This window comes from Eulemur rufifrons, chromosome 2, assembly GCF_041146395.1.
Source record: "Eulemur rufifrons isolate Redbay chromosome 2, OSU_ERuf_1, whole genome shotgun sequence".
NCBI lineage: Eukaryota > Metazoa > Chordata > Mammalia > Primates > Lemuridae > Eulemur > Eulemur rufifrons.
In genome coordinates this window covers 47,038,402-47,061,955 of record NC_090984.1, presented here as the reverse complement: position 1 = coordinate 47,061,955, position 23,554 = coordinate 47,038,402, and the positions used below count along the sequence as shown (strand labels likewise).

Genomic DNA, 23,554 nt, shown 5'->3' with positions numbered 1-23,554 from the left:
ATAAATATGATTCTCTTTTATCTCCTTCAGGCCTCTATCTGCACAAGCAGATAGATGACAGAACATAAGAAGAGCTATATTTACTGTCAAGTGAAGGCATAAGGGTGAAAGATGGTACAGATTATTAAAAAAACTGGTTTTCTTCCTCTGTCCCCAAAGGAACTAAGGCCAGACAGCTCTGCTAAATGTATAATTCAACTACCTCATCAGGGGACTGGTTTCCAGGCCTGGCAGTGTCCACATTGGTCTGTCCAGCTTTCTCAAGCACTCTGGCTCCTGTTCTGCAACTGCAGAACAGTGGAGCTTAAGTGAGTTCACCTGAATGAAAAAGCACTGAAGGGGCCCTGCCCTCTGCCAGGCCCAGTGCTGGGGGCAGATGTCTTGCTATTCCACACATCATCAACATTGGCCCTTCTCTTTGTTTCAAATTCCCAGGCCACATTTCAGCTCAAATCCTGGCTGTGGTCTTTTCTGCCCATCCCCTGATCTTAGAGCTTGTTTGACTCTAGTTTGTCTCTTTGTCAATATCCTCTAATTAGGATATTGGGAAAATGGTATCTGAATTCATTGCGTTTAGCTATATCTCAGACAGAATGGGGTGCAAGACACACTATTATTTTTGGTACCACAAAGAAAGAAAAATAAAGGTACTGCCAATTAACTGGTAAGACATACCCATTGCTGGTAAGACACACCCAATATCAGAAATATCAAAATGTGAAAAAGAAAATGCATCTTAGGATCAATGATCCAGTCTTGCTTATTTCCCTAAGAATGATCTGCACTGGGGTATTGGTTTGTCCAGGAGGCTCCATGATTTAGCCTGATCACGCATTGTCTTATTAAGCAATACAGTGAAAGAGTAAGCATTGGAGTCAAGGAACTCCAAAGGGTTTTAATTTTGTCTCTGCCTCTTGCAAGTGACTTGAGCTCTACAGAGACCTGGTTTTATTGGAAAATGGAGATAATAACATCTACCTTATAGCGTCATTGAGAGGATGAAATGAGATTGTGTATATACAGTGCTAAGAACAGTGCTGGGAACAAATAAGCTACCAGGTTGGGAAGGAGGGGACATTCATTACTCCATCTATCTCTTCTCCAGTCTTTCTTGGAGAGAACCTGGGCTGGAATCAATTCTAGATCTAGCTTCAGTTCTTCCCTTTATAACATTGGACAGGTAAGTGATAATCTCAGTGGCCCTTGGTTTCCTCATCTGTAACTGGATATGATGATCAGGTCCCTTCTAGTTCTAATGCTGGGATTCTCCTATTACATCCTAGCTCCCAGCCTTCTCCCCTGCATCTAAGCTGACCACCTCCTTTTGCTGTTTCTGGAGTAGCATGGTGTCAGGCAAAGAAACAGAGAGACAGACAGTTTTAACTTTTAATCCTTTCCTTTGGGCAGGTCACATAATCTCTGAGTGTCAGTTTTAAGACGAATTTTTTGCCTTTTTCTAACTTTTCAACTCTCCCATCCCAGAGGAATAGGTGTCTCTCTTCTCTCCAATTCTGCAAATTCATCCTCCTGGCTCTATCTCAGTCCTACCTGCCTTCTTCACCACTTTGTCATTGTTGTTTTTGAGGCAGAGTCTTGCTCTGTCACACTTGCTAGAGAGTAGTGGCATCATCATAGCTCACTGCAACCTCAGACTCCTGGGCTCAAGCAATCTGCCTTAGCCTCCAAAGTAGCTGGGACTATATAGGCTTGTGCCACCATGCCCAGCTAATTTTTCTATTTTTTGTAGAGATGGGTCTCACTCTTGCTCAGGCTGGTCTCGAACTCCTGACCTTAAGCAATCCTCCTGGCTTGGCCTCCCAGAGTGCTAGGATTACAGGCATGAGCCACCAGGCCCACCTTCTTCACCACTTTTATCATCAGTTGTCCCTTTCCCCTTCATAGCTTTTCAGCTTCTCTTTCTCTGCCGGCTCCTTCTCCCAAGAATATGCTTAAATTTCTCCCATCCTAAAAACACAGTGAAAAGGAACCTTCCCCCTTGATCTTTTGGGTCCTCTCCAGCTACCATCCTGTCCTAATGTCTCCCCTTCCCAGCCAGGCTCTTTGAAAGAATAGCCTATATTGGCATTTCCACTGCCTATCTCTTCGTCCTATTGCAATCTGACTTTTCCTCATGCCTGCTTTCTTCATTAGGTCACTAAAAGTTAAATCCAAAGAGAAGTTTTCACTTTTCACCCATCTTGACCTTCCTGTGGTATCGATACTGTGGACCATGCCCTCTTTCTTCAAACTTTTTCTCCTTGGACTTCCAAAACACCATGTTCTCCTGGGTCTCTTGCCTTTGGCCATCCCTTGCTGGCTCCTCTGCTAGTTATTTTCCTCTCTGTTAAATGGTTATGCTCCTCAGGAGTCTGTCTTGGCTTTCTCCCTTTAGCACTATTCAAGATTTCTCGGCAATCTCATCCATTCCCATGGCTAATGGTTCTCAAATGTCTCCAGGTAGACCTTCCATAGGCTCCAAAGGGCCTCAAGAGGGCCAACCACCGCATGGATATTTTCACTTGGATGTTCCCTTCATGCCTCAAATTTAACAGGCTCCAAACAGAATTCACTGTTTCTGCCCTGTTTTTTATTCTGTTGTCTTTGTCTCTTTGACAGCATCACCACTTGGTCAATCAAATAAGCCAGAGACCTGGACCATCTTACCTCCTAAATCTTTCTTGAAACTATCCATGCATTTCCTCCCCTACTCCCATCACCACTTGGTCAATCAAATAAGCCAGAGACCTGGACCATCTTACCTCCTAAATCTTTCTTGAAACTATCCATGCATTTCCTCCCCTACTGCCTCTGCCCTAACTCAGCCTCATCCTCTCTTGCCTGGTTCCAGAATAATTTTTCTAATAAGCAAATATAACCATTTCACTTCTCTGCTCTGGGTAAAATCTAATCTTCTTACTATCACATATAAAGTGCCCACTTATCTCTGCATCTCCATCCTTTGCCCAACCTAATCTATAGCCATACTGAGCTACTCACCTCTGCCTGAATTTGACGTGCTCTTTCAAGCCGTCATGCCTTTGTGTATGATATTTCCTCTGACTGGAATGCTCTCACACCCTTGGCAAACGTCTTTCCACTCTTCAAGTCTCAGCTCGTGTTACCTCCTCTGTGAAGTTTCCTCTGACACCACGGGTGCCAATATTCCCACCTTAAACATTCTGATTGCATGTTAAACATACCTCCACGATCACAATAATTACACTGTATTCTAATTGTCTGACCGTCTGTCTCCCCATTAGACACTAATCTCCTTGAGGGCAGGGACTTTATATTTCCATCCCCTGCATGTGGAATATACTAATGAGGTTCTGGATCAAATGAATGAATATGAATGAGTTTCTCTCCCTACAGGTGGCTTCTTCTGATTTCGCACACAAGAGGGAGCTCTGCTCCCTCATTGCCCTGTGCTATGCTTATAATTCAACATTAACCCAGTATCACCAACAGAGGGCTAAGGACTGGGCAAGAAGGGATTTGATGATCCCTGTCAATTTTTCGTGATTTCACAAAATTTTCAGAAATCCTTTTCCAATAGTTGGACTCTCTAAAACTGCAAAGACCTAAGCATGGATGTTCATGTTTAGTTGAAACATACATTTCAATCCAAGCTGAACACAAGTAACTAAGAATTTTTGGATTAAATTATTTTGTAAACTATGTGATAGAGATATTTATTTTATTTTATTTTATTTATTTATTTATTTTTTTGAGACAGACTGTCGCTTTGTTGCCCAGGCTAGAGTGAGTGCCGTGGCGTCAGCCTAGCTCACAGCAACCTCAAACGCCTGGGCTTAAGCAATCCTACTGCCTCAGCCTCCCGAGTAGCTGGGACTACAGGCATGTGCCACCATGCCCAGCTGATTTTTTTTTTTTCTATATATATTTTAGTTGGCCAGATAATTTCTTTCTATTTTTAGTAGAGACGAGGTCTCGCTCATTGCTCAGGCTGGTCTCGAACTCCTGACCTTGAGCGATCCACCCGCCTCGGCCTCCCAGAGTGCTAGGATTACAGGCGTGAGCCACCGCGCCCGGCCGTGATATTTATTTTAAAGTAGATGTTTATTGATCTAAGAGTTTTTTATTTATGATACCTAGACTGAAGCCATTATATTTTTTATGGAAGGCTGTAAGAGCAAGGGCTTTAAAATGTAAAATATCTTGGCTAACAAGCTAGGAAAATAAAGCGAAGTTGTTAATAGCAAGAACACATGTTATATGCTGGAATTTCAAAAACAAATATTTCTAACATATGCAAATAATAAATAATGTAATATGTTTTGGTCAGGGTCACGTATTAGTATTTCTGCATTTATTTTAAAGGACGTTTATAAAAAATTTTATAAGAATGGCTCATTTCTATTAAAATGTACTTCAAAGAAACACTAACAAAGGGTTCTCTGTATCTTAAGTACAAAAGAGCAATGTTAACTTATTTCCAATGCTCCAAAATATTTATTTAAGATGACTAAAACAAAAGTTGGTGCAAAAATTTGCTTTGCTTAATTTTTTCTTGTTCAGTTTCATGACTTAAATTTTCCTTAATCTACATTGCCTGATTTAAAGTTAATTTTTAGGCTGGGCGCGGTGGCTCATGCCTGTAATCCTAGCACTCTGGGAGGCTGAGGCAGATGGATCCTTTGAGCTCAGGAGTTTGAGAGCAGCCTGAGCAAGAGCAAGACCCCGTCTCTACTAAAAATAGAAAGAAATTATTTGGGCAGCTAAAAATAAATATAGAAAAAATTATCCAGGCATGGTGGCACATGCCTGCAGTCCTAGCTACTTGGGAGGCTGAAGCAGTAGGATTGCTTGAGCCCAGGAGTTTGAGGTTGTTGTGAGCTAGTCTGATGCCGCGGCACTCTAGCCCAGGCAACAGAATGAGACTGTCTCAAAAAAATAAAATAAAATAAAGTTAATTTTTCATGATCCTGATCCTAATATGGTTTTCAGTATTAAGCTAACAGGGCTCCTGCATGAAGAGGTGGGACTGAAGTTAAAAGTCCCCACATTCAGCAATCCTGCTTTTCCTACACAGCCTTGTGTTTCCCTCAGGAACACCTTTCTCCCTGGCTTGACAAGCAGCATCTGACAGTAGAACTCGTTCTCATATGAGAAAATCTCATATCAATATTAACTTGACTCACTTCTCTCTGAGCTCACCACCATGACTGGTATATAATATACATATGTATATTGATATAAATAAGCAGACACAAGATACAGTCAAACATACACCTACAAACTTATATAACCAGAGACACAGACACAAGAAGGATGCACCCAGACTGTCATTCTCAGTAATACAGATACCTATATTATTCCATCAGAGGCCTCTGAGACAAAATTAGGGACTTTCTCTAATTTAGGGTCTTCCTTTCTCACCTGATCTGGGGAAGAGGGACCACCCTCTCCCTTTCTGGACTCCCTTTAAGTCTGAAGGCTTTCCTCATGCTCAGTTGTACTACAGACACAGTTATCCAGTCCTTATCTGCCACAGGGTGTTTCTGTGTGTGTATGAGGGGTGGGTAAAATATATAAAGTTACAATGTTTAAGAAAACTTAGCCTTGTACAAGCTCCAGCCTTCACCATTCAGTTATGTGCTTTGTTAGTGCTCTGTGGCCTCTCTCATGGCTTGACAGGACTTTCTTCCTGAAGTTTGCCCTTGCTCACCTCCCCCATCTGCTGAAACCCATAGGGTAAGGACTACTAATATTCTACAAAGGGGGAGTGAGTGACATGCCTGGAGTTGCCAAGAGCTCTGATTGGTGATACATTGCTGCGGGAAAGTGACAGTTTATTTCTCTGGTTGAGATAGACCCCATTAAAAGTTTACAGCTGTAGCGGGCTAAGGGGACCCTGTCATGAGCTCCTGTCCTAGACTTAACCTCTCTCAGGAAGGGGTCTGTGTGTGTGTGTGTGTGTGTGTGTATTTCTGGGTGTGTTTGTATGTGAATGTATATGTGTATTGTTGCACAAAAGTAGTAAGTGGAGAAATAGAACAAGATTTGTAAAGTGGGATTGGGGCAGGATTCCCCAGTAAGGGCTGATGTGGGTAAGGAACTCAGGGGTGCAGAATCATGCAAACTATCCAGACTCCAGTTCAATATCTGCAAACATTTTGGCGTTTATGGGCTTATGAGGTTTTCCTTGCCTCCTTAGTTTCTTATCAAACTTTCTCTTTGAAGAACTCCCACTTGATCTGAACTTGGTCTGGGTGGAAGCAGGAAGTGCGCCCCTAGGGGCCGAGGCGGGAGCAACACTCCCAACCCACCTAGACCGCACAGACCCCAGCAGCCCCATCCCCCACTACCCACACCCGGACTACCGTTCCCTACCTTCGTCTCTCGCAAACTGTGCGCGTAGCAGCCTGCGCAGCTCACCACCTCCTATGGAACCTCTCTCGCAACGATCCCCGGGCCGGGAGTGGGGAGGGAACAAGATTCCGACGTTCTGTCAACAAAAGTGCGCGCCCTTTCTCTTGACGAGACTCCCTTCCCACCCCTACTCTTCTCCTAACTCGCTAAAGGACCAGGTTGTGACCGGACAAACCAGGTCTTGGGTGTTTCCCCGCCACCCACTTCGAGCCATCCTCCACCTTCTCAGACTGCATCCGAGGCTCTGCGGCGCTGCCTCCCTTTCCCTGCCGCGGACAGAGGAGAGTCAGGTGCGCTAGGACCCTACTACCCTGTGCCTGCCCCCTCAGCAGCCATCCCTCCAATCATTGCTTTTCTACCCACCCCTCCCCAAACCCCGCCCCAGGCCCAGCACCCCGGGCAGCTCCCGCGCAAACCTAACGATTCTGTTCCGGGTCTGACCGGGAGCGGGAGCGGCTCGCAGGGCGGTGAGACCCCCGAGATCTCACGGGGATTCCCGAAGGGAGGAATTACCGCAGAATCTTAGAGGGTTTTAGGATGGATGACTTGCTTTGACGCCTGACCTGATCTGTGGGCGGGCGTTGGCCGATGGTCTTGGTCTTAGAGCCCAAACCCGACGGTGGAGAGGATCTGGGGAGAGTCCCCCCTCCTCACACCCTCTCCGTCTCCCACCCTATCCCCAGCCCCACCAGACTTCTGGAAGCAGACTTGCCCTTTTATCTGCCCACATGGCCACACTAGCAGAGCCCTCGCTACGGACGGGACATCTCCACCTGAGCCCTGCGAGCCCACGCCGTCTCACCTTGCGCACTCGCGCTCGGGTCCCAGGGAAGCACCTCGGCGGGTCCCCGAGCGCCAACTTCTATCCCGCCCCACTCCGCCCTGCCCCGCCTTAAAGCCAGACGCACCATCCCCTCCTCACCCCCCAGCCCCGCCCGCCCTGGCGCAGAGCTGGAGAGACAGCCTGACCCGAGCAGGTTTCGCGCGCCCAGCTGGGGAGCCAGGCCGGAGCCAAGCCGCAGTCCGGGCTCTAGGGACGCCGCAGACGCAGGTCAGATCTGGGAGGGCTTCTTCCTGCTCGCGGGCCTGGGCGCTCCGGAGAGGGAGCTCCAAGTGCAGGGCCAGGTCAGAGGAGCCCCAGCTCCGCCACGGTTTTGAGAGAAGGGAAATTCCAATCATCATGCACCTCTGATCTTATCCTAAGGCTAAAATAGGCCCTGTTAGGGTCTGTCCTTTGCGCTACCAAGGTTTTGGGTAACTGGGTTCTTGGAGACCTGGGAATGTTGAGTGGCCTAGTTTGCTTGGGCCCAGGGAATCTCCTTCTGGCACCAGCACAACATGCCTAGGAGGGAACTTTGGGCTTTTAGGATCCAGGCTTTCACCCTCAGTCCTCTCTTGGGACCAGGTTGGACTCTATGGCTTTGCCTCATTCTTCTCCCACCCTAGGTCCACCAGAGTAACCACTTTGGGAGTTGATGCTGGAAAAGTGGCCATTTGGGGTAAGAACCAGGGAGGCCTGTGTTCTCTCCCTGGTTCTGCCACTGCCTGGGGCTTCACTGCCCTGTCCTGGGGTTATGTCTTTCCTTCAGGGTTGTTGGAAAGTTACTGCTCCTTGTTGCTGTGTAAGTCGTTAAGGGGTTACCCACCCACAAGGAGAGGTTATTAAGCATGCCCACCTTCCTCTTCAGGTTATTTCCACAGACTGGCCGTGAAAGCCCACCACATGCCCTTAGAGGCTGTACATTAAGTATTTGGAGCCCAGGATCCTGAAGACACAGTGGTAGGCGGGAAAGGATTAGGGAAGGACCACTACAGCTGCTTCAGCATGTCCAGCCTTGCAGCCTTAACTATCCAGAGCCCAGCTCTTCATACACTATCAAAGGCCAGCATCTAGACAGACTTTGTAGGATGGAGTGGGTAGAACACTGAGCTTTTGAGTTACAGCAAGGCCTACGTTTTCTCATTTGTTTCATGGGAGATGGAGAGTGGGGATGAAATCATTTTCTGGGTTCTCTCGTCTGTGACTAGACAACTGATCCAGGGGCCCTGAGGTTTGGCCGGAGATGAGGCTTTCCCTGAGCCTCCTACTACCTCTACCTCACTCCTGATCTCCAGGTTGCCTTTAGGAGGTGCTCATTAGCCTTAGGTACTCCTTGTGCCGCTCAGGAATCCCAGCCTGAGTCCCCTGCTGCCTCCGTTTCCCTTTTGTCCCTGGGTGGTTTGTTGGCCTAGGGAGATAACACGGGAAGCCAGCACTAAAACACTTGAGCACCTGGCACTGTATCCCTTCTGAATCCATCCAGAGGAGCCAAGCTCCAGCCTAACCTCTCTATATCACATTTGCAAAACACCTGTCACTTTTCTTGCTTTGAATTCAACCAGAGTCTCACATCTGATTCCGGCAACCACTCTGGGAAGTAAACAGTTCAGGCCTATTTACTCTCATAGGCAGAAGAGGAAACCAAGGATCAGATCAGCTAAGATCCCACAGTGGACTGGCAGCAGCAGTGAGACCTCAGCCCCATCTCCTGATCCCCAAGCAAGACTCTGTCCAAGGAATACACTCTGCGGGAAGCTGGGCCAAAACAAGATTTTCCAACTAATCTTAGAAAGTAGAGTTCATTAAGGCAGGGATTTGTTTGTTTTGTTCATTACTTAATCTACAGTGCCTAGGTCGGTGCCTGGTACATAGTGGGTGCTCATCAAGTATCTGTTGGGTGAATGAAAAAAATCTTGGGATAGAGTGAGTCCCTTGCACTTTGCTACCCACTATGGCCTTGGCCCAGCCCCAGGCTTTGATTCATAGGGGCCTGCAGAGGCCTTGGCCTGATTCTTCTGCACAGCTGGGACTCATTCTCTGTCCTGTTTTTTTCTAGAGTCTTCAGTTTGAGGTATTTGAACATCCAAGTCCCTATTATCGTTTTCATCATGGGCTTCTGCCTGGCTCTGGCATGGACACTCCTGGTTGGTCCATGGACCCCCATGGGTGAGTACAGATTGGAGGAGAAGCATGACTAAGAGCAGAGGACCCAGCGTCCTCTGGGCTCCCCCAAGGATAGGACCTGTGTCATATTTATCTCTGTATTCTTAGTCCCTGGCTAACACAGTGCCTGGACATGTTAGGTGCTCATTTCTAGATTTTGAATAAATGAATGAATATTGCAATGAAAATTATCCCCAAATGCACAAAATTAGGGAGTCTTCAACTACTGTGTCAGCACTTCCTATCTCATTCCTTACAGTTTGGAGGCCCTTTCTCTCTCCTCTACCTTCTCTCTTTTTCTATAAAGTAAGGGCCCCTGACTCAAAATAGAAAAAGATTGATTAGACGCACAAGACAACAAGGGATCTTAGGGTCAGATTGGACCCAGTATTTTAATTTTTCACCAATGTTTTAAAATGATATGATCAAAACCAAAAATAATATGATCCACAAGAGTTTCATCTTACTATCTTCAGCTTTGGATGGTTTCTCACTAGAATCTGAGGCTGCTGTCTGTAGTCTGGGTCTCTGGGAAAGGAAGTGGGCTTAAAGTGCCACAAGTTAGGTTAAAAAGAGCAAGTCCTGGGTCATTAGGGATGGGAAATAACAAAAGCAGGAAGCAGAGAAAACTTCTGGAATGATCTGTCTTGGCTGGAGATGACAGGATGGTGGCACAGCCCCTGTAGCTTCTCCCTTGCCAGAGCTGCTCACATTCACAGGTCTCTTCTTTCCTTGGCCTTTGGTTTCCTTTTCTCCCCCAGCTTTTCCCTCTTATCCTCAAGAAGCACTCTCCCTGTACCCACCCCAAAGGCTCCCTCCTTGTTGTGCCACCAGTTCATCTTATTTTAGAGATCGCCTGTGTGTGGCTGTCCTAGTCTCTGCCCCAAGTCCTGGACCCTTAGCTGGGTTCTTTGCTCAAACATTAGGATGAGTCATTTTCCCTCTCTGACACCCCCCCTCCCCCCCGTGAATGTGTGTGTGTGTCTATGTGAATGCATGTGGGGCAAGAGTAGCTCATACATCCTGTTCTTGGTCTGGGTGGGGAGACAATCAGAGGACTGACTAGGTCTCCCTCTGGCTGGCAAGAGTCCTTTTCTTTCCTCTGTTCTCTGAGGTGAACAGAGAGGAGCCTCAGCCCTGTAGCCTCCTAGTCTGGAGAAAAGAATCTGGCTGGTCATTTGACCTACTGACCAGAAAAATCTGTTCCACCTCTGATTCTGGGCCCTTCCCTCTGTTCCCCCAGTTCCTTAGCTCTTCCCCCAGCAGCTGAGTGCTTCCTCCTGGACACCAGTTTTGGGGAAGTATAGTAAAGAGGAGGAATTATATGGGGGACAAGATGCCCCAAAGGGGGAAGGGACAAAGTCATTCACATGACCAGTCCAGTCCCTAGTCCTATCCAAGAAACTAGAAAAAAACTAGAGTAGCCACGCCACATCCCTGGCTTGGGCTCTGCGCAGCCAGAGAGGGCTAAGCCCCTCTCCACACTGCCCCTGCCCAGGATGGATCACAGAATGACATGTCCTTCCCAGGTATGGGGTGTGGCTGGCTCTTGCTCTGTGTGGTGTCTCAGGGCTGGGGATGGTTCCTGTTCTGCTGTGTCCTCTTAGGGAGCTGAGGTGTGAGGGGAGTAGAAGGCTCCTGCATCCCTGTCCACAGCACCGCTGTTCTCTTTTTTCCTCCAATCCCTGCTTTCTCTTTGATGCCATTTCTCACACACACTGCACCCTGCTACACTACTTTAATACTCCCTGCAACGTCTCCCCCACTGAGCAGCTTAAAGATTGGGCTTGAGTTTGGACATTACTTTGTCCAGGTTTCTTCCTCTGCACCCTGCCACCCATACCTGTGCTGAGTGTCCACTTTCTGCCACTCTATGTGCCAGGCTCAAAGGACCCATACCCTGCAAGCCCACCTGTCCTCTCACTTGCTGACTTGTCTAGCTGTCCCCTTCCCTCTGTTCTCACACAGGAGCTCAGAACCCCATTTCATGGGAGGTGCAGCGATTTGACGGGTGGTACAACAACCTCGTGGAACATAGATGGGGCAGCAAAGGTAGGTGAGAGCCAAGTGGAGACAGTCCCAAGCCAGGATGGTACCCACCGCTGGGGGGCAAGAGCTGGCAGTTACCAGGAAAGGCCATCCATTTCCAAGATTGTAGGATCTGTGATGTGGAGGTAACCCTGGGAGTGAGGAGGTCAAGAATGTCCCGTGAAGATTCCTCCTTGTCCTTTTACCTCCTACCCCAGGCTCTCGGCTGCAGCGTCTGGTTCCAGCCAGCTATGCGGATGGTGTGTACCAGCCCTTGGGAGAACCCTACTTGCCCAACCCTAGAGACCTTAGCAACATCGCTGCGAGGGGCCCTGCAGGGCAGGCCTCCCTGCAAAATCGCACAGTGTTGGGGGTCTTCTTTGGTGAGGACCTCAACTCTGGGCGGGGGGCAGGGAAGTCAGTGGGTCAGCTGGATGCTGCTATGTCAAAGTGGGGTCAAAGAATGAGGAGAGAAGTGATGGAGGGTCTGAGACAGGAGGGTGAGAGTTGGAGGAGGAGGCAATAGGGTAGGGTGGGGTAGAAGCAGCAGGAGGGAGGATCCATACTGAGGTGAAGTCTGGTAGGGGGAGGCAGAAAGATGAGGGGTGGAGTTAGGGAAAGGGGGTATTCCTTTTTGGGCTGTTTGGTAGGGGTGAGAGTAGAGGCAGGAGCATGAAAATAATCTAGTAGGGACTCTCTGTGGGACCTGTTCTCACGCTTTGCCCCCATGCCTCCTAGAGCAGCCTGAGCGGTGGTCAAAATGGGGGTGCTAGGGTGTCCTGACCCCAGTGACTACAGATTGGTGGCTAGCCCATCAGGAATGCCTGGCTCCTGCTGGCCACCCAGGAGGCCCATGCTTGTTCCCCAGTGTCCCATTTCCCTCTGAGGCTGGCAGGCCCTCCAGGCAGGCTTCCAGCTGCATGTTGGAGCTGGTGCTGCAGGCCTGTTTGCCTAGGTACACTCACTGGGCACCTCCCAGTTACCAAGGAGAAAGCCAAACTGTCAGTAACAACAGCTTGGACCAGGTATAGGCACAGACCGTCCAAAAGAGACAAAGGGTTGAGAGGGAGTGCCTGAGGTCAAGGCTTGGACTTGCCTATAATGGCTGTTGAATCTTTTGAAACTTCAAGGGAGGGAGGGAGACTAGATACCTAGGGTAGGAAAGAGAGTGGCCTTGGGCCCTAGCATCCTTGTCATTACGGGCAGGCTACCATGTGCTCTCGGACCTGGTGAGCGTGGAAACGCCCGGCTGCCCTGCCGAGTTCCTCAACATCCGCATCCCGCCCGGAGACCCCGTGTTCGACCCCGACCAGCGCGGGGACGTGGTGCTGCCCTTCCAGAGGAGCCGCTGGCACCCCGAGACCGGACGCAGCCCCAGCAACCCGCGGGACCTGGTGAGGCCGGGCAGGCGGCGGCAAGGGGGCGGGACCCGAGGCGGGTGCGGCCCTGGGCTCCCCGCCTGGCAGCGCCCACTCCCCACCCGCAGACACCCGCCTGGCCCCGGCCTTCACTTACCTGCCTCCGCTCCCCCTGACCCCCGCCTCACCCGCCGCGTGTCCCCACAGACCAACGAGGTGACGGGCTGGCTGGACGGCAGCTCCATCTATGGCTCCTCACACTCGTGGAGCGACGCGCTGCGGAGCTTCTCCGGGGGACAGCTGGCGTCGGGGCCCGACCCCGCCTTTCCTCAACACTCGCAGAACCCCCTGCTCATGTGGGCCGCGCCTGACCCCGCAACCGGGCAGCGCGGGCCCCAGGGGCTGTACGGTGAGGCCACCGAGACGGGGCGGGGGCGCGGGGGACTGGCTAAGGCTCTACGACTTTGGTGGCTGGGGCTCTGCGACTTTAGGCTTCCCTTGGTCACGCCGCCACTCATCTCCTACCCTGTGTCCCCACGCCGGTGCAGCGTTCGGGGCAGAGAGGGGGAACCGGGAGCCCTTCCTGCAGGCGCTGGGCCTGCTCTGGTTCCGCTACCACAACCTGTGCGCTCAGAGGCTGGCCCGCGAGCACCCTGACTGGGGGGACGAGGAGCTGTTCCAGCACGCGCGCAAGAGGGTCATCGCCACCTACCAGGTCAGCCAGCCCCCGCACCCATGTCCCCCCCCCACACACACACACCTGCAGCTCCACAGGAGACTCGGTCGCCCCGCAGAGCTCCCCCTCCTCGGACAACCTCCACCCAGAAACTCCTCCCCAGAGAGCTAAGGTCTAGGAAAAGCCCCTGTAAAGGGTAAGGAGGCAAGCGCTGTTTCCACGGGAGATTTCGCTTGTGATTATTATTTAGCTTCCCTCCCCCGCCCCCCGAAATCCCCTGGTTCCTAGTGGGGACAGGCCTTCCCGCACCTGTTTAAGGTGCTTCTCCGGTGACCCGCCCCCCGCCCTCGCCTGGTCCTCATCTCTGCCCCTGCGTCTTCCTTGGGCTCAGATCCATGGAGGCCCCGCGGGCTCCAACGTGCGCCTCCCCATCCCCTGTCTCTGACCCTCAGAACATCGCTTTGTATGAGTGGCTGCCCAGCTTCCTGCCGAAAACGAAAACGCCCCCGGCGTACGCAGGTGCGGGGATGCGCAGGGAGGACCAGAGGGCTTGCGGGAGGGTTTTTGGGGGATGCAGTGGGGAGTAGGTTGGGTGGTTTAAAGGCTAAATTCTGTCCTGTCTTCTCCCCTTCCCCCAGGATACCGGCCATTTCTGGACCCCAGCATCTCCCCGGAGTTCGTGGTGGCCTCTGAGCAGTTCCTCTCCACCATGGTGCCCCCTGGCGTCTACATGAGGTGCGGGAGGGGCTCAAATGTGTGCGTGTTGGGAGGGATGCGGTTGTATACTGAGAAAAATCGGCCCTCAGGAGCCCTCGGGACTGAATTATCACTCAAGAGTGTCCCTGTTCCCCCGGGGAACTGTGAATACAGAAGAGAAGAAAAACAATAATTGTTTTAAAATATACAGTATTTTGGTTTTTAAGCACTTTTACATCCATTCTCCTGCAGATGGTGGTGATATTATCCCTCAATTAAAGTTCGAGTAATTAAGGTTCAAAGGGTGTCATAAAGCTCACAGGTCTAAAGTTCAGATCTTGACACTACATTGGGGGCATTTTTAGCCATAAACACAAGGCCTGGGGCTTACAAGCTTTTGGGAAGGGTTCTAAAAATGTATGCAATCTGAAAAAAAAATATTGGCTCCAAAGTAATTTTTAAAAGTTGCTTTATGGCCGGGCGCGGTGGCTCACGCCTGTAATCCTAGCACTCTGGGAGGCCGAGGCAGGTGGATTGCTCAAGGTCAGGAGTTCGAGACCAGCCTGAGCGAGACCCCGTCTCTACTAAAAAAATAGAAAGACATTATATGGACACCTAAAAATCTATATAGAAAAAATTAGCCGGGCATAGTGGCGCATGCCTGTAGTCCCAGCTACTCGGGAGGCTGAGGCAGTAGGATCGCTTAAGCCCAGGAGTTTGAGGTTGCTGTGAGCTAAGCTGACGCCACGGCACTCACTCTAGCCTGGGCAACAAAGTGAGACTCTGTCTCAACAAAAAAAAAAAAAAAAAGTTGCTTTATAATTTAAAACTACTCATAGATTAGTTTTTCTTACTCTGGAATAATCTCTAGGTATGCCTGTTGATGGCCAAAAAATCATAGAGAATTGAGTCATCCATACACAAGTACTTTCAAAAAAAAGTATTAATTTAAAGTATTAATATTTAAATCCTTTAAAATTTATATATATATATAGAGAGAGAGAGAGAGAGCTCACACACAAGAGAGTGCACTAGCTATGGAAAGTCAGATTATCTAGGACCTACCAAGGTCAGGTGACCTGACCACACACCACCTCAGAGAGGTGATGGCCTGGGGCCCCTGGCTACAGCCTTGGGGACCAGAGCTGATGCCTGACGTTAGGACCCCATGGCCTCAGTCACCACTCCCCTGCTCCTTGCATTTCAGAAATGCCAGCTGCCATTTCCAGGAGATCATCAATCAGAACTCAAGCATCTCCAGAGCTCTCCGAGTCTGCAATAGCTACTGGAGCCGAGAGGTCAGGGCTGGGGACACGTGTGTGTGTGTGTGTGTGTGTGTGTGTGTCCGAGAGTGTGTGGTAAAGGCGGGCAGCTGGGATTGGGGGCTGGAGTGAAGGGGGCAGCTTGGGGCACTGCAGGCATGTCTCTTACAAATGTCTGAGATGACCAGCTAGCTGTACATGGTCGAAAGTCCATCTACCACCCCCACCTCAGGGCTGTGAGAGAGACAGTAGGGCCTGTGCAGGTGTAGTTCTGTATTCATTGCTCCCTCCTAGGTTTTTCCTCTCTCTTGACAGCTCTGGGTCAGCTGTAGGCCTTGGAGTATCCCAGCCATCCCCCACTCCCAAGGAAACTTCCCAATTAGACACATTCAGGAGGGCAGCATGTAAATGTGTAAGGGGGGGAAGGGAGGAGAAAGAGGGATTCTGAGAGATTATCAGGAGTTGTCTGTCCATCCAAACCAGGCCAGCACAGGTGAAGAGTATTGACCATTAATTTAAATCAAAATCAGATACTTTGTGTAGAGTGTTTACAAAAGGGGGAGGAAGGGAGGAGGAAGAGAAAGAGGAAGGCATAGAATAACAGTCAGGGAGCTGAGGTGAAAGGAGCCTCAGGGTCCTTCTAATCTGAGTCCCTTGTTATTAAGGGAAGAAAACTGAGTTCAGAAGAGGTCCTGTGACTTGCCCAAGGTCACACAGCTGGTCAGTAACAGAGCAAGGACCAAGATCTAGATCTTCTAGTGCCTTTGTCAAGCACATTGTCAAGTCTCCTAAGGTAGAAGCAAAATTTTAAGGTCTCTTGTGCTTGTAGAGACCTGTCTCAGGCAGCATGGACTTTGGATGGGGACGTCACTCACCTTGTGTGGGGAATCGACCTGCAGAGGAGGAATGGCCCATCAGTTTGGGAGCAAATAGCAGGCCTGGGTGGGCTCAGGGACATGGACAATGCGGTGGAGGGAGTCTGGCTGTCCAACTTCTGGCCCCATTGGCCACACTGCTCCCCACTCTCCACCCCCAAAGCACCCAAACCTACAGAGCGCTGAAGATGTGGATGCACTGCTGCTGGGCATGGCCTCCCAGATTGCCGAGCGAGAGGACCATGTGGTGGTTGAGGATGTGCAAGGTGAGGCTGTGGCTGTCCCTGCAGGTTGTGGATCCCTGGCCCCCAGGAGGAGGTTCAATAGGACATCCACAGCCAGGCATGGAGGGGTGCCCAGGGCTGGGAGCCTGCACTGTGCTCCCTGCCGAGAGAGCTTCTGACCCACTGACCATGGCTCCCTCTGTCTTGCTCAAGTCCCCTGAGGCTGGGTAGAGCCTGGGGCCTAGGTTGGAGACTGCTATGGTGGCCCTGAGCTCTCTCAGACTCTCTGGTATCTCATCCCCAGATTTCTGGCCTGGACCACTGAAGTTTTCCCGCACAGACCACCTGGCCAGCTGCCTGCAGCGAGGCCGTGATCTGGGCCTGCCCTCTTACACCAAGGCCAGGGCAGCGCTGGGCCTGCCTCCCATTACCCGCTGGCAGGACATCAACCCTGCACTCTCCTGGAGCGATGACACTGTGAGGAGGGGTCAGGACCTAAGGGCAGGGTGGGAAGACCAGGGCACATAGTCCTGAGACATGTGAGAGGGGCAGAGCTCACCTGGGCTGCTTTTCTCAAATTACACACCAGGATGGAGATTACCAGACCAGCAGGATTTGGCTTTGGACTCTGATCTTTCAGCTCCAGCAACATTTATTGAGCATCTGTTGCATGCCAGGCACTTAGTAAACTATCTCATTTACTCTTCCCAACACCCCCGAGAGGGTACTGAAGGTCCTCGACTTAGAAAGAAGTTGTGCTATTCTGCACTGATATTTAAGCTGCCTTTCAGGAATCGGCTGTTACATCCTGAGGCATCACCTGGGCAGGTGGCATTGCCTGCTAGCCAACAGACCAGTTTGGGCTGCCTCACCATCTTGGCACAGCAGTGTTTCTACAATGGTGTGCCTATTTTATTGCCTTTCGCCTTTACTATTTTATAAAATTATTGGAAAGTGGAGAATTGGAAGGCCAATAAAGAAGTGATATGTGCAAGGGGCTTGTAAACTTTATAAAGTCAATATAAAGATAGGAATCACCAGGCATACCAAAAGTAGCAAATCTTTAGCTTTAACTGGGCCTCCCTGGAATTAACCTGGTCAAGTGCTTATTTACATTGTGGAGAAAAGAACTAAAGTAAAGGTCAGGTGGAAAATTGTTGAAGGTTGTCTCTAAATGGCAATGTATCGTTAGGGATTTGAATTTTTAAAACATTTTTTAGCTCTAAAGAATAGAAACCTTTTATAACATACCACTCCACATTCAACTTTTGCACATTCTGATTTTGTCCCTTCAACTTCATACCTTTTCAAGAACAAGTTACAAAGAGGATTGGCTGTTTTACTCCAACCCTATAAAATAGGCAGCTGAATCTGCGAGAGGGTTCCTGTAAATGAGTTAACACATGTAAAGTGCTCAGAGCAGTGCCTGGGGCATAATAAGCACTATATAGGAGTGAGTTATTGTTACTGTCACTTATTTTTATTATCCCTGGGGCTAATCCCTGGGAGCCACCTCTTTGCCCAAGGGTGGGTGCCTGGTCCTCTCACTCACTCCTGCCCCTTCTTGGTTCCAGGTGCTGAAAGCCACAGCTGCCCTGTACAATCAGGACCTGTCTCGGCTAGAGCTGCTCCCAGGGGGCCTCCTGGAGAGCCATGGGGACCCTGGACCCCTGTTCAGCACCATTGTCCTTGACCAGTTTGTGCGGCTGCGAGATGGTGACCGTTACTGGTTTGAGAACACCAGGAATGGGTGAGGCCTGCCTGGGCCCCTGCCCCCACCTCAGACTCCACCTCAGCCTGGGCCCAGACCTTCTTCCTGGCCTTAGACCCCAGGGGCTCATAATTCTCTCCCCAACCTCTCTGGGTCTCTTTCTTCATCTGGGCCCCTGGGTCTGGTGGCCTGCATCTCTCTCCCACCACAACTGTTCCCCACCTCTCCCACCCCCAGGCTGTTCTCTGAGCAGGAGATCGCAGAGATCAGAAACACTTCCCTATGGGACATTCTAGTGGCTGTTACCAACACGAACCCCAGTGCACTGCAGCCCAATGTCTTTTTCTGGCTTGCAGGTGAGTGACCAAGGGGTGGCTGGAAGGGTGCTGGGTCAGGAGCTGCATCCCTCCTCAGCCATGGGCTTGGCTCAGTGTGGCTGGATGGCAGCCTCCAAGTGGGGAGCGAGCTATGGTTCTGCCCTTGGGAACTTTGGTTCTGGGTGCCAGGGCTGCCACTTATAACTGTGTAGATCCCCCTCTACACAACTCCAGGAGGTGCCCAAGTGAGGGCAGGGCCAAGACTCAGAGAGACCTGGTGAGGGGCTCGAATTCGGCTGGGATGGCATTGGGTCTGAGTGTAGGAGGGCCAAGTGCAGTGAGCTGTCTCAGCCGCATAGCGGTGATGAGGGAAGTGCTCTGTGTGGTGTGCACATGTGCGTGAGAGGGAGAGACAGAGGTTGAGGCTCATTTATGACCCTGCTTGTTACCCAAGGAAACCTCTTTCCCTCTGTTACCAGAGCACCCGAGCCCCTTTCTGCCACCCTAACCTCCTCAGTGATCCTGTGCCAGAGCCTGTGGCCCAGCACCCAGGACTCTGGCTTCCTCTGCCTCCCCAGGAGACCCCTGCCCACAGCCAAGACAGCTCAGCACTGAGGGCCTGCCAACCTGTGCTCCCCCTGTCATCCGGGACTATTTTGAGGGCAGTGAATTTGGCTTCGGGGTTACCATCATGATCCTCTGCTGCTTCCCTTTGGGTAAAAGTGACGGGCAGAGTGGGGCTGGGTGAGCGGTGTGCAAGCTAGGGTTTGGGGTGGTCCCATTTATGACAACAAACCACAGAGTACTACTGTCCCTCTGGGCAGATGAAAGGAATGTTAATAAAGAAGGGACAAGAGAAATGTCTGACCTGCAGAGAAGTCAGCCCCAGGGAGAATTGCCTCTCTGTTCTCCTGGGTGCCCCAGGACCCAGGTTGGACAAGAACCATGGAGAGTCCACAATCCACAGCTGTTTGCAGGAGCCTGGGCCAGAGATTTGTCAGAGGCAAATCCCCGCTTGAGAACCAGGGCTGGGGCAGATGTAGTCACTGGGGCAAGGGCTTGGTTGGTCTTTGGCAAGGTTGTATGTGGGTTGACCGGCAGCCTGGCAGGGTGAGTCTAGTCTCTGGCACAAGGACTCTGGACTTAGTTTTTGGCTGGGAAGGGACCTGAGTGGTAGAAGCAGGGGAGGCAGGGCAGGCATCTTAGATGCTACCCAAAGCTCCCCAGGGGATGCAAAGCAGTCCCCCAGGCACCTTCAGAATTTGAAACAATTGAGCAGTCAGACTTAGGAGGTAGGGAAAACAGGGGGTCTTTCCAAGGAAAGGAGCTGCTTCCATCCCCTCAGACTCCCACTTTCCCCTGAGTATCCTCCTGCCTCTGCCCTTCCCAGTGAGCCTGCTCAGTGCCTGGATTGTTGCCCGGCTCCGGATGAGGAATTTCAAGAGGCTCCAGAGCCAGGATCGCCAGAGCATCATGTGCGAGAAGCTGGCGGAGGGTGTGGAAGGTGGGCCTGGGGCTGGCCGGGGTGGTGGTGGGGAGGACTTGGCTCAGGATTGCAGCCACCACCTCCATCCCAGCAGCCTTTTCCAGAGCTGTAGGCAAGGCCAGGGCAGGTGGGAAGAGCCACAGCAGCTTTAGATAGAAGTCGAACCTGCAGTGCTCCAACCCCCATAGCTCCTCATGAGGAGTCATGAGACCCTGCCTGGATTTCATAGAGTTGCTTGGACTAGAGAATCTCTGAGAACTGCTGATTTGTGGCATCTCACGCTGGAATTCCAGGCAACAGAGAGGTGGTTAAAGAAGGTCCAAAGTTAAACTGGGATTGGAATCTTGGTTCTACCACTATGGACTACTGGGCCTTAGGCAGATTTTTTAATTTCTTTAAACCTATTTCTTTTTATCTGCATAGTAGGAATAATAATCGCACCTACCTCCTAGGTTTATGATTAAATGAAATAGTTCATGCAGAGCACTTGGTGTATGGTGTTGAACACATAGTAAACATTCAGGAAATGATAGTTACTCTTCCTCTCGTGGGCTAGAGGCACAGCAGGACTGTCTGGGAGGGGAAGACCCTCAGTACTCCAGAAGAGGACAATGAGTGGTGGAGGTCTTGATCTAACTTCAGCCCTGAGCTGGCCCTCTTCCTCCCAATGTGCCTGTGACGGGCCCCAGTTGACCCAGCCCCATCTCTCTCTCCCCAGCTTTGGAATGGCAGGGCCACAAGGAGCCCTGCCGGCCCGTGCTTGTGCACCTGCAGCCTGGGCAGATCCAAGTGGTAGACGGCAGGCTCACTGTGCTCCGCACCATCCAGCTACGGCCACCACAGCGGGTCAACCTCATCCTGTCCAACAACCGTGGACGCCGCACCCTGCTGCTCAGAATCCCCAAAGAGTATGACCTGGTATGGCCCAGCTGGCCCCTAGCTTCTTGTCCACAGCCATTGCCAGGGAGGCAGCCAGGTGGAGGGGAAGGAGCACTGGGCCAGGAGACAGGGTTTCTGGCTTCTCGTCCCTGGCTGCTGGAGCACCTGATAGAGAGAGAGGCTCGGACACATCTGTCCCACTCTGGGCCTGCAGGATGCCATGCCCTCCAGTCCCTCCTTACTCTGCAGACACTGCCTCTCTGTCTCCTCCTTTTCTAAGGACACCGGGCAGGTCCTAGCTGGGCATCCTTAGGAAAAGCTAGGCTCTCTTCCCTGTCCCCTTATTTCAGGATCTAGTGAATTTTTAGAGATTCTGGAAGCAAGCTAAATCAGAGGCTGATCTTGGGCCCTGACTCTACCTGGCTCACAGTTCCCTCCATCTTTTGGCCTCCCTGCCTTCTCTTCCTTTTTCCAGTATGGAATCAAGGGAAGAATGGCTTTGCACACACACACCTTTGAATTCTAACTCTGCACCGATAAGCAAGCCACAACCCCAATGAGCCCCTTTCCTCTTCTGTAAAAGGAGATACAATGTCTTCTGCAAGGCCACTTGAGCAGCCCCTCTGACATAATCCATGTAAAGTGCCCGGCCTTGGGAGGCCTTAGCAAACGGTTGCTCTTGCTCCCACTGCCTTGGCAGGTGCTGCTGTTTAACCTGGAGGCAGAGCGGCAGGCGCTGGTGGAAAACCTCCGGAGTGCGCTGAAGGAGAGTGAGCTGGGCTTTCAGGAGTGGGAGCTGTGTGAGCAGGAGCTGAAGAGGGCAGCTGTGACACGGGAGCAGCGGAGCCACCTCCTGGAGACCTTTTTCAGGCACCTTTTCTCCCAGGTGTGTACAGGGGACCAGATCTGCCCTTGTGCTGTGGTGTCCTTACTTGCATGAGGCCATGGGGTGACTCCAGGGGACGGCAGAAGCCCAGTGTTCTCAACAAATAATCAACTCAATCGCAATTTGGGGCAAGTCACCAGACTCTACTGTGAGGAGATGCCCCTGCCCCCATCCCAATCCCGGCCCTGGCTGTGAGACTTCAGGGTGGCGATGCCCAGGAACGGGTTTGTCTGTGTGTGCCACTACTTGTTCTCCTCAGGGCTGCCCAGGCTTTCTGCCTTCACTCTTCTCAACCTCCTCAAAAGGCTGCAGAGACCCAAGGCGAGACGGGCAGTGCCCGCTGTGAGAGTCATTGTTCACCCTTCCCTGGGGGAGTGCAGCTGCCAGAGGCCTCCATGGGACATTGATGTCTACCTTGCAGACTTCTGAGAGCTATTGGCAGATGTGGGGAAACAAGATAGGAAGAAAAATGCAGGCACTTGAGTCCACATTTGGCATGAAAATAAAGGTGGCCTGGGAGCAGAGCAGTAGAGTGGAGAAACACAGTAGACAAAAGATAAATACACGGTGACTCAGGAGGCCCAGGCAGGAGGATCACTTGAGCCTAGGAGTTAAAAGCTGCAGCAAGCTATGATCACACCACTGCACTCCAGCCTGGGCAGCAGAGCAAGACCTCGTCTCTAAAAAAAAAAGGAAAGAAAGAAAGAAAGAAAGATAAAGTATGGTCCCCTCACGGGGAAGACAGTGGGACATACAGAAAAAGGAAGATAACTGGCGAGGAATGAGAGCTACAAAAGTGACCCAGGATATAAGTGGTCTAGGAGCTCTGAAAAGATTCTGAGCCTTCACCCTGGTGTAAGACTGTGATGGAGGTGAGATTTGGCAAGGACTCAAAGTTGGAAAAGTTCTGGCTCAGAAGAAAGGAACAGGAAGGGCAAAAAATATTTGAGGAGAAGAAGCAGAGTTGGCTGGCTGGAGGGAGGATTCATGAGGGAAGCTACTATGTCCATTGACATTTACCCTGTGCCAGGCACTTCATTTTAAGGTCAATTAATCCTCTTACAAGTTGAACTTGAGGATATACAAGAAGAGAGGAACTCTCAGCTGGGTTGACTCCTTGCCCCTGGCCCAGGCAGGACTGGGCACCTCCACTCAGTTCAGGATCCATCAAGATTAAGGAACTCCCTGTTCTGGGAGGTGAAGGGGCTGCTATACCCTGAGGTGGCTGTCAGTCCTTCATATTTGCACAGTTGCATTCAGCCTCCAGAATATTTTCCATACAGCCTCTCTTGTTGATCTCACAATAACCCTGTGAGGTAAGTAGGGCAGGTGAGGAAATGAATCCCAGACAACTGAAGAGACTTGCCTGAGGTCATGCAGCAAGCAGGTGGCAGAGTTGGGACATGAACCCGGTTCTCTTGCCTCCAGCCCCAGGCTCTTTCCGATAAAGTATCTTGTTTGAAGCTGCAAGGTTTACCTCATGACACCATCACCAGGCTTGGACTAGGCACCCCAGTTGACAGGCAGGAAAGACAAGTACTGTGGCTTGTGGCCTGCCTGCTTCCTGGAGGTCTCTTCTCTTAGGCTGGGGCAGCCCCTCAGTTGGCTGGAGATGGCTCTAAAGAGAACTCCCAGCAGGGCGTGGTGGCTCATGCCTATAATCCTAGCACACTGGGAGGCTGAGGCGGGAGGATCGTTTGAGCTCAGGAGTTGAGACCCCATCTCTACTAAAAATAGAAAGAAATTAGCTGGACAACTAAAAATATATAGAAAAAATTAG

The 23,554-nt window shown here is 50.9% G+C and overlaps 1 protein-coding gene across 2 annotated transcripts in view; it reads left to right on the top strand.

Moving 5' to 3' along the window:
* Positions 1-7,338: 7,338 nt before the first annotated feature.
* The window catches only part of DUOX1 (dual oxidase 1), a 32,051-nt gene continuing 15,835 nt past the window's right edge, over positions 7,339-23,554 (top strand). Inside the window, exons 1-19 of one of the 2 annotated variants that reach the window (XM_069460557.1) lie at positions 7,339-7,444; positions 8,842-9,020; positions 9,270-9,379; positions 11,345-11,428; positions 11,623-11,787; positions 12,611-12,798; positions 12,970-13,171; positions 13,311-13,477; positions 13,891-13,957; positions 14,077-14,173; positions 15,342-15,432; positions 16,435-16,537; positions 16,800-16,972; positions 18,070-18,245; positions 18,444-18,562; positions 19,102-19,239; positions 19,914-20,027; positions 20,728-20,927; positions 21,589-21,774. In XM_069460557.1, coding sequence (XP_069316658.1) covers positions 9,322-9,379; positions 11,345-11,428; positions 11,623-11,787; positions 12,611-12,798; positions 12,970-13,171; positions 13,311-13,477; positions 13,891-13,957; positions 14,077-14,173; positions 15,342-15,432; positions 16,435-16,537; positions 16,800-16,972; positions 18,070-18,245; positions 18,444-18,562; positions 19,102-19,239; positions 19,914-20,027; positions 20,728-20,927; positions 21,589-21,774 — 2,328 coding nt within the window. In that variant the 5' untranslated portion in view covers positions 7,339-7,444; positions 8,842-9,020; positions 9,270-9,321. The remainder of the gene's footprint in view (positions 7,445-8,841; positions 9,021-9,269; positions 9,380-11,344; positions 11,429-11,622; positions 11,788-12,610; positions 12,799-12,969; positions 13,172-13,310; positions 13,478-13,890; positions 13,958-14,076; positions 14,174-15,341; positions 15,433-16,434; positions 16,538-16,799; positions 16,973-18,069; positions 18,246-18,443; positions 18,563-19,101; positions 19,240-19,913; positions 20,028-20,727; positions 20,928-21,588; positions 21,775-23,554) is intronic. The other variant, XM_069460565.1, reaches the window with a different exon arrangement.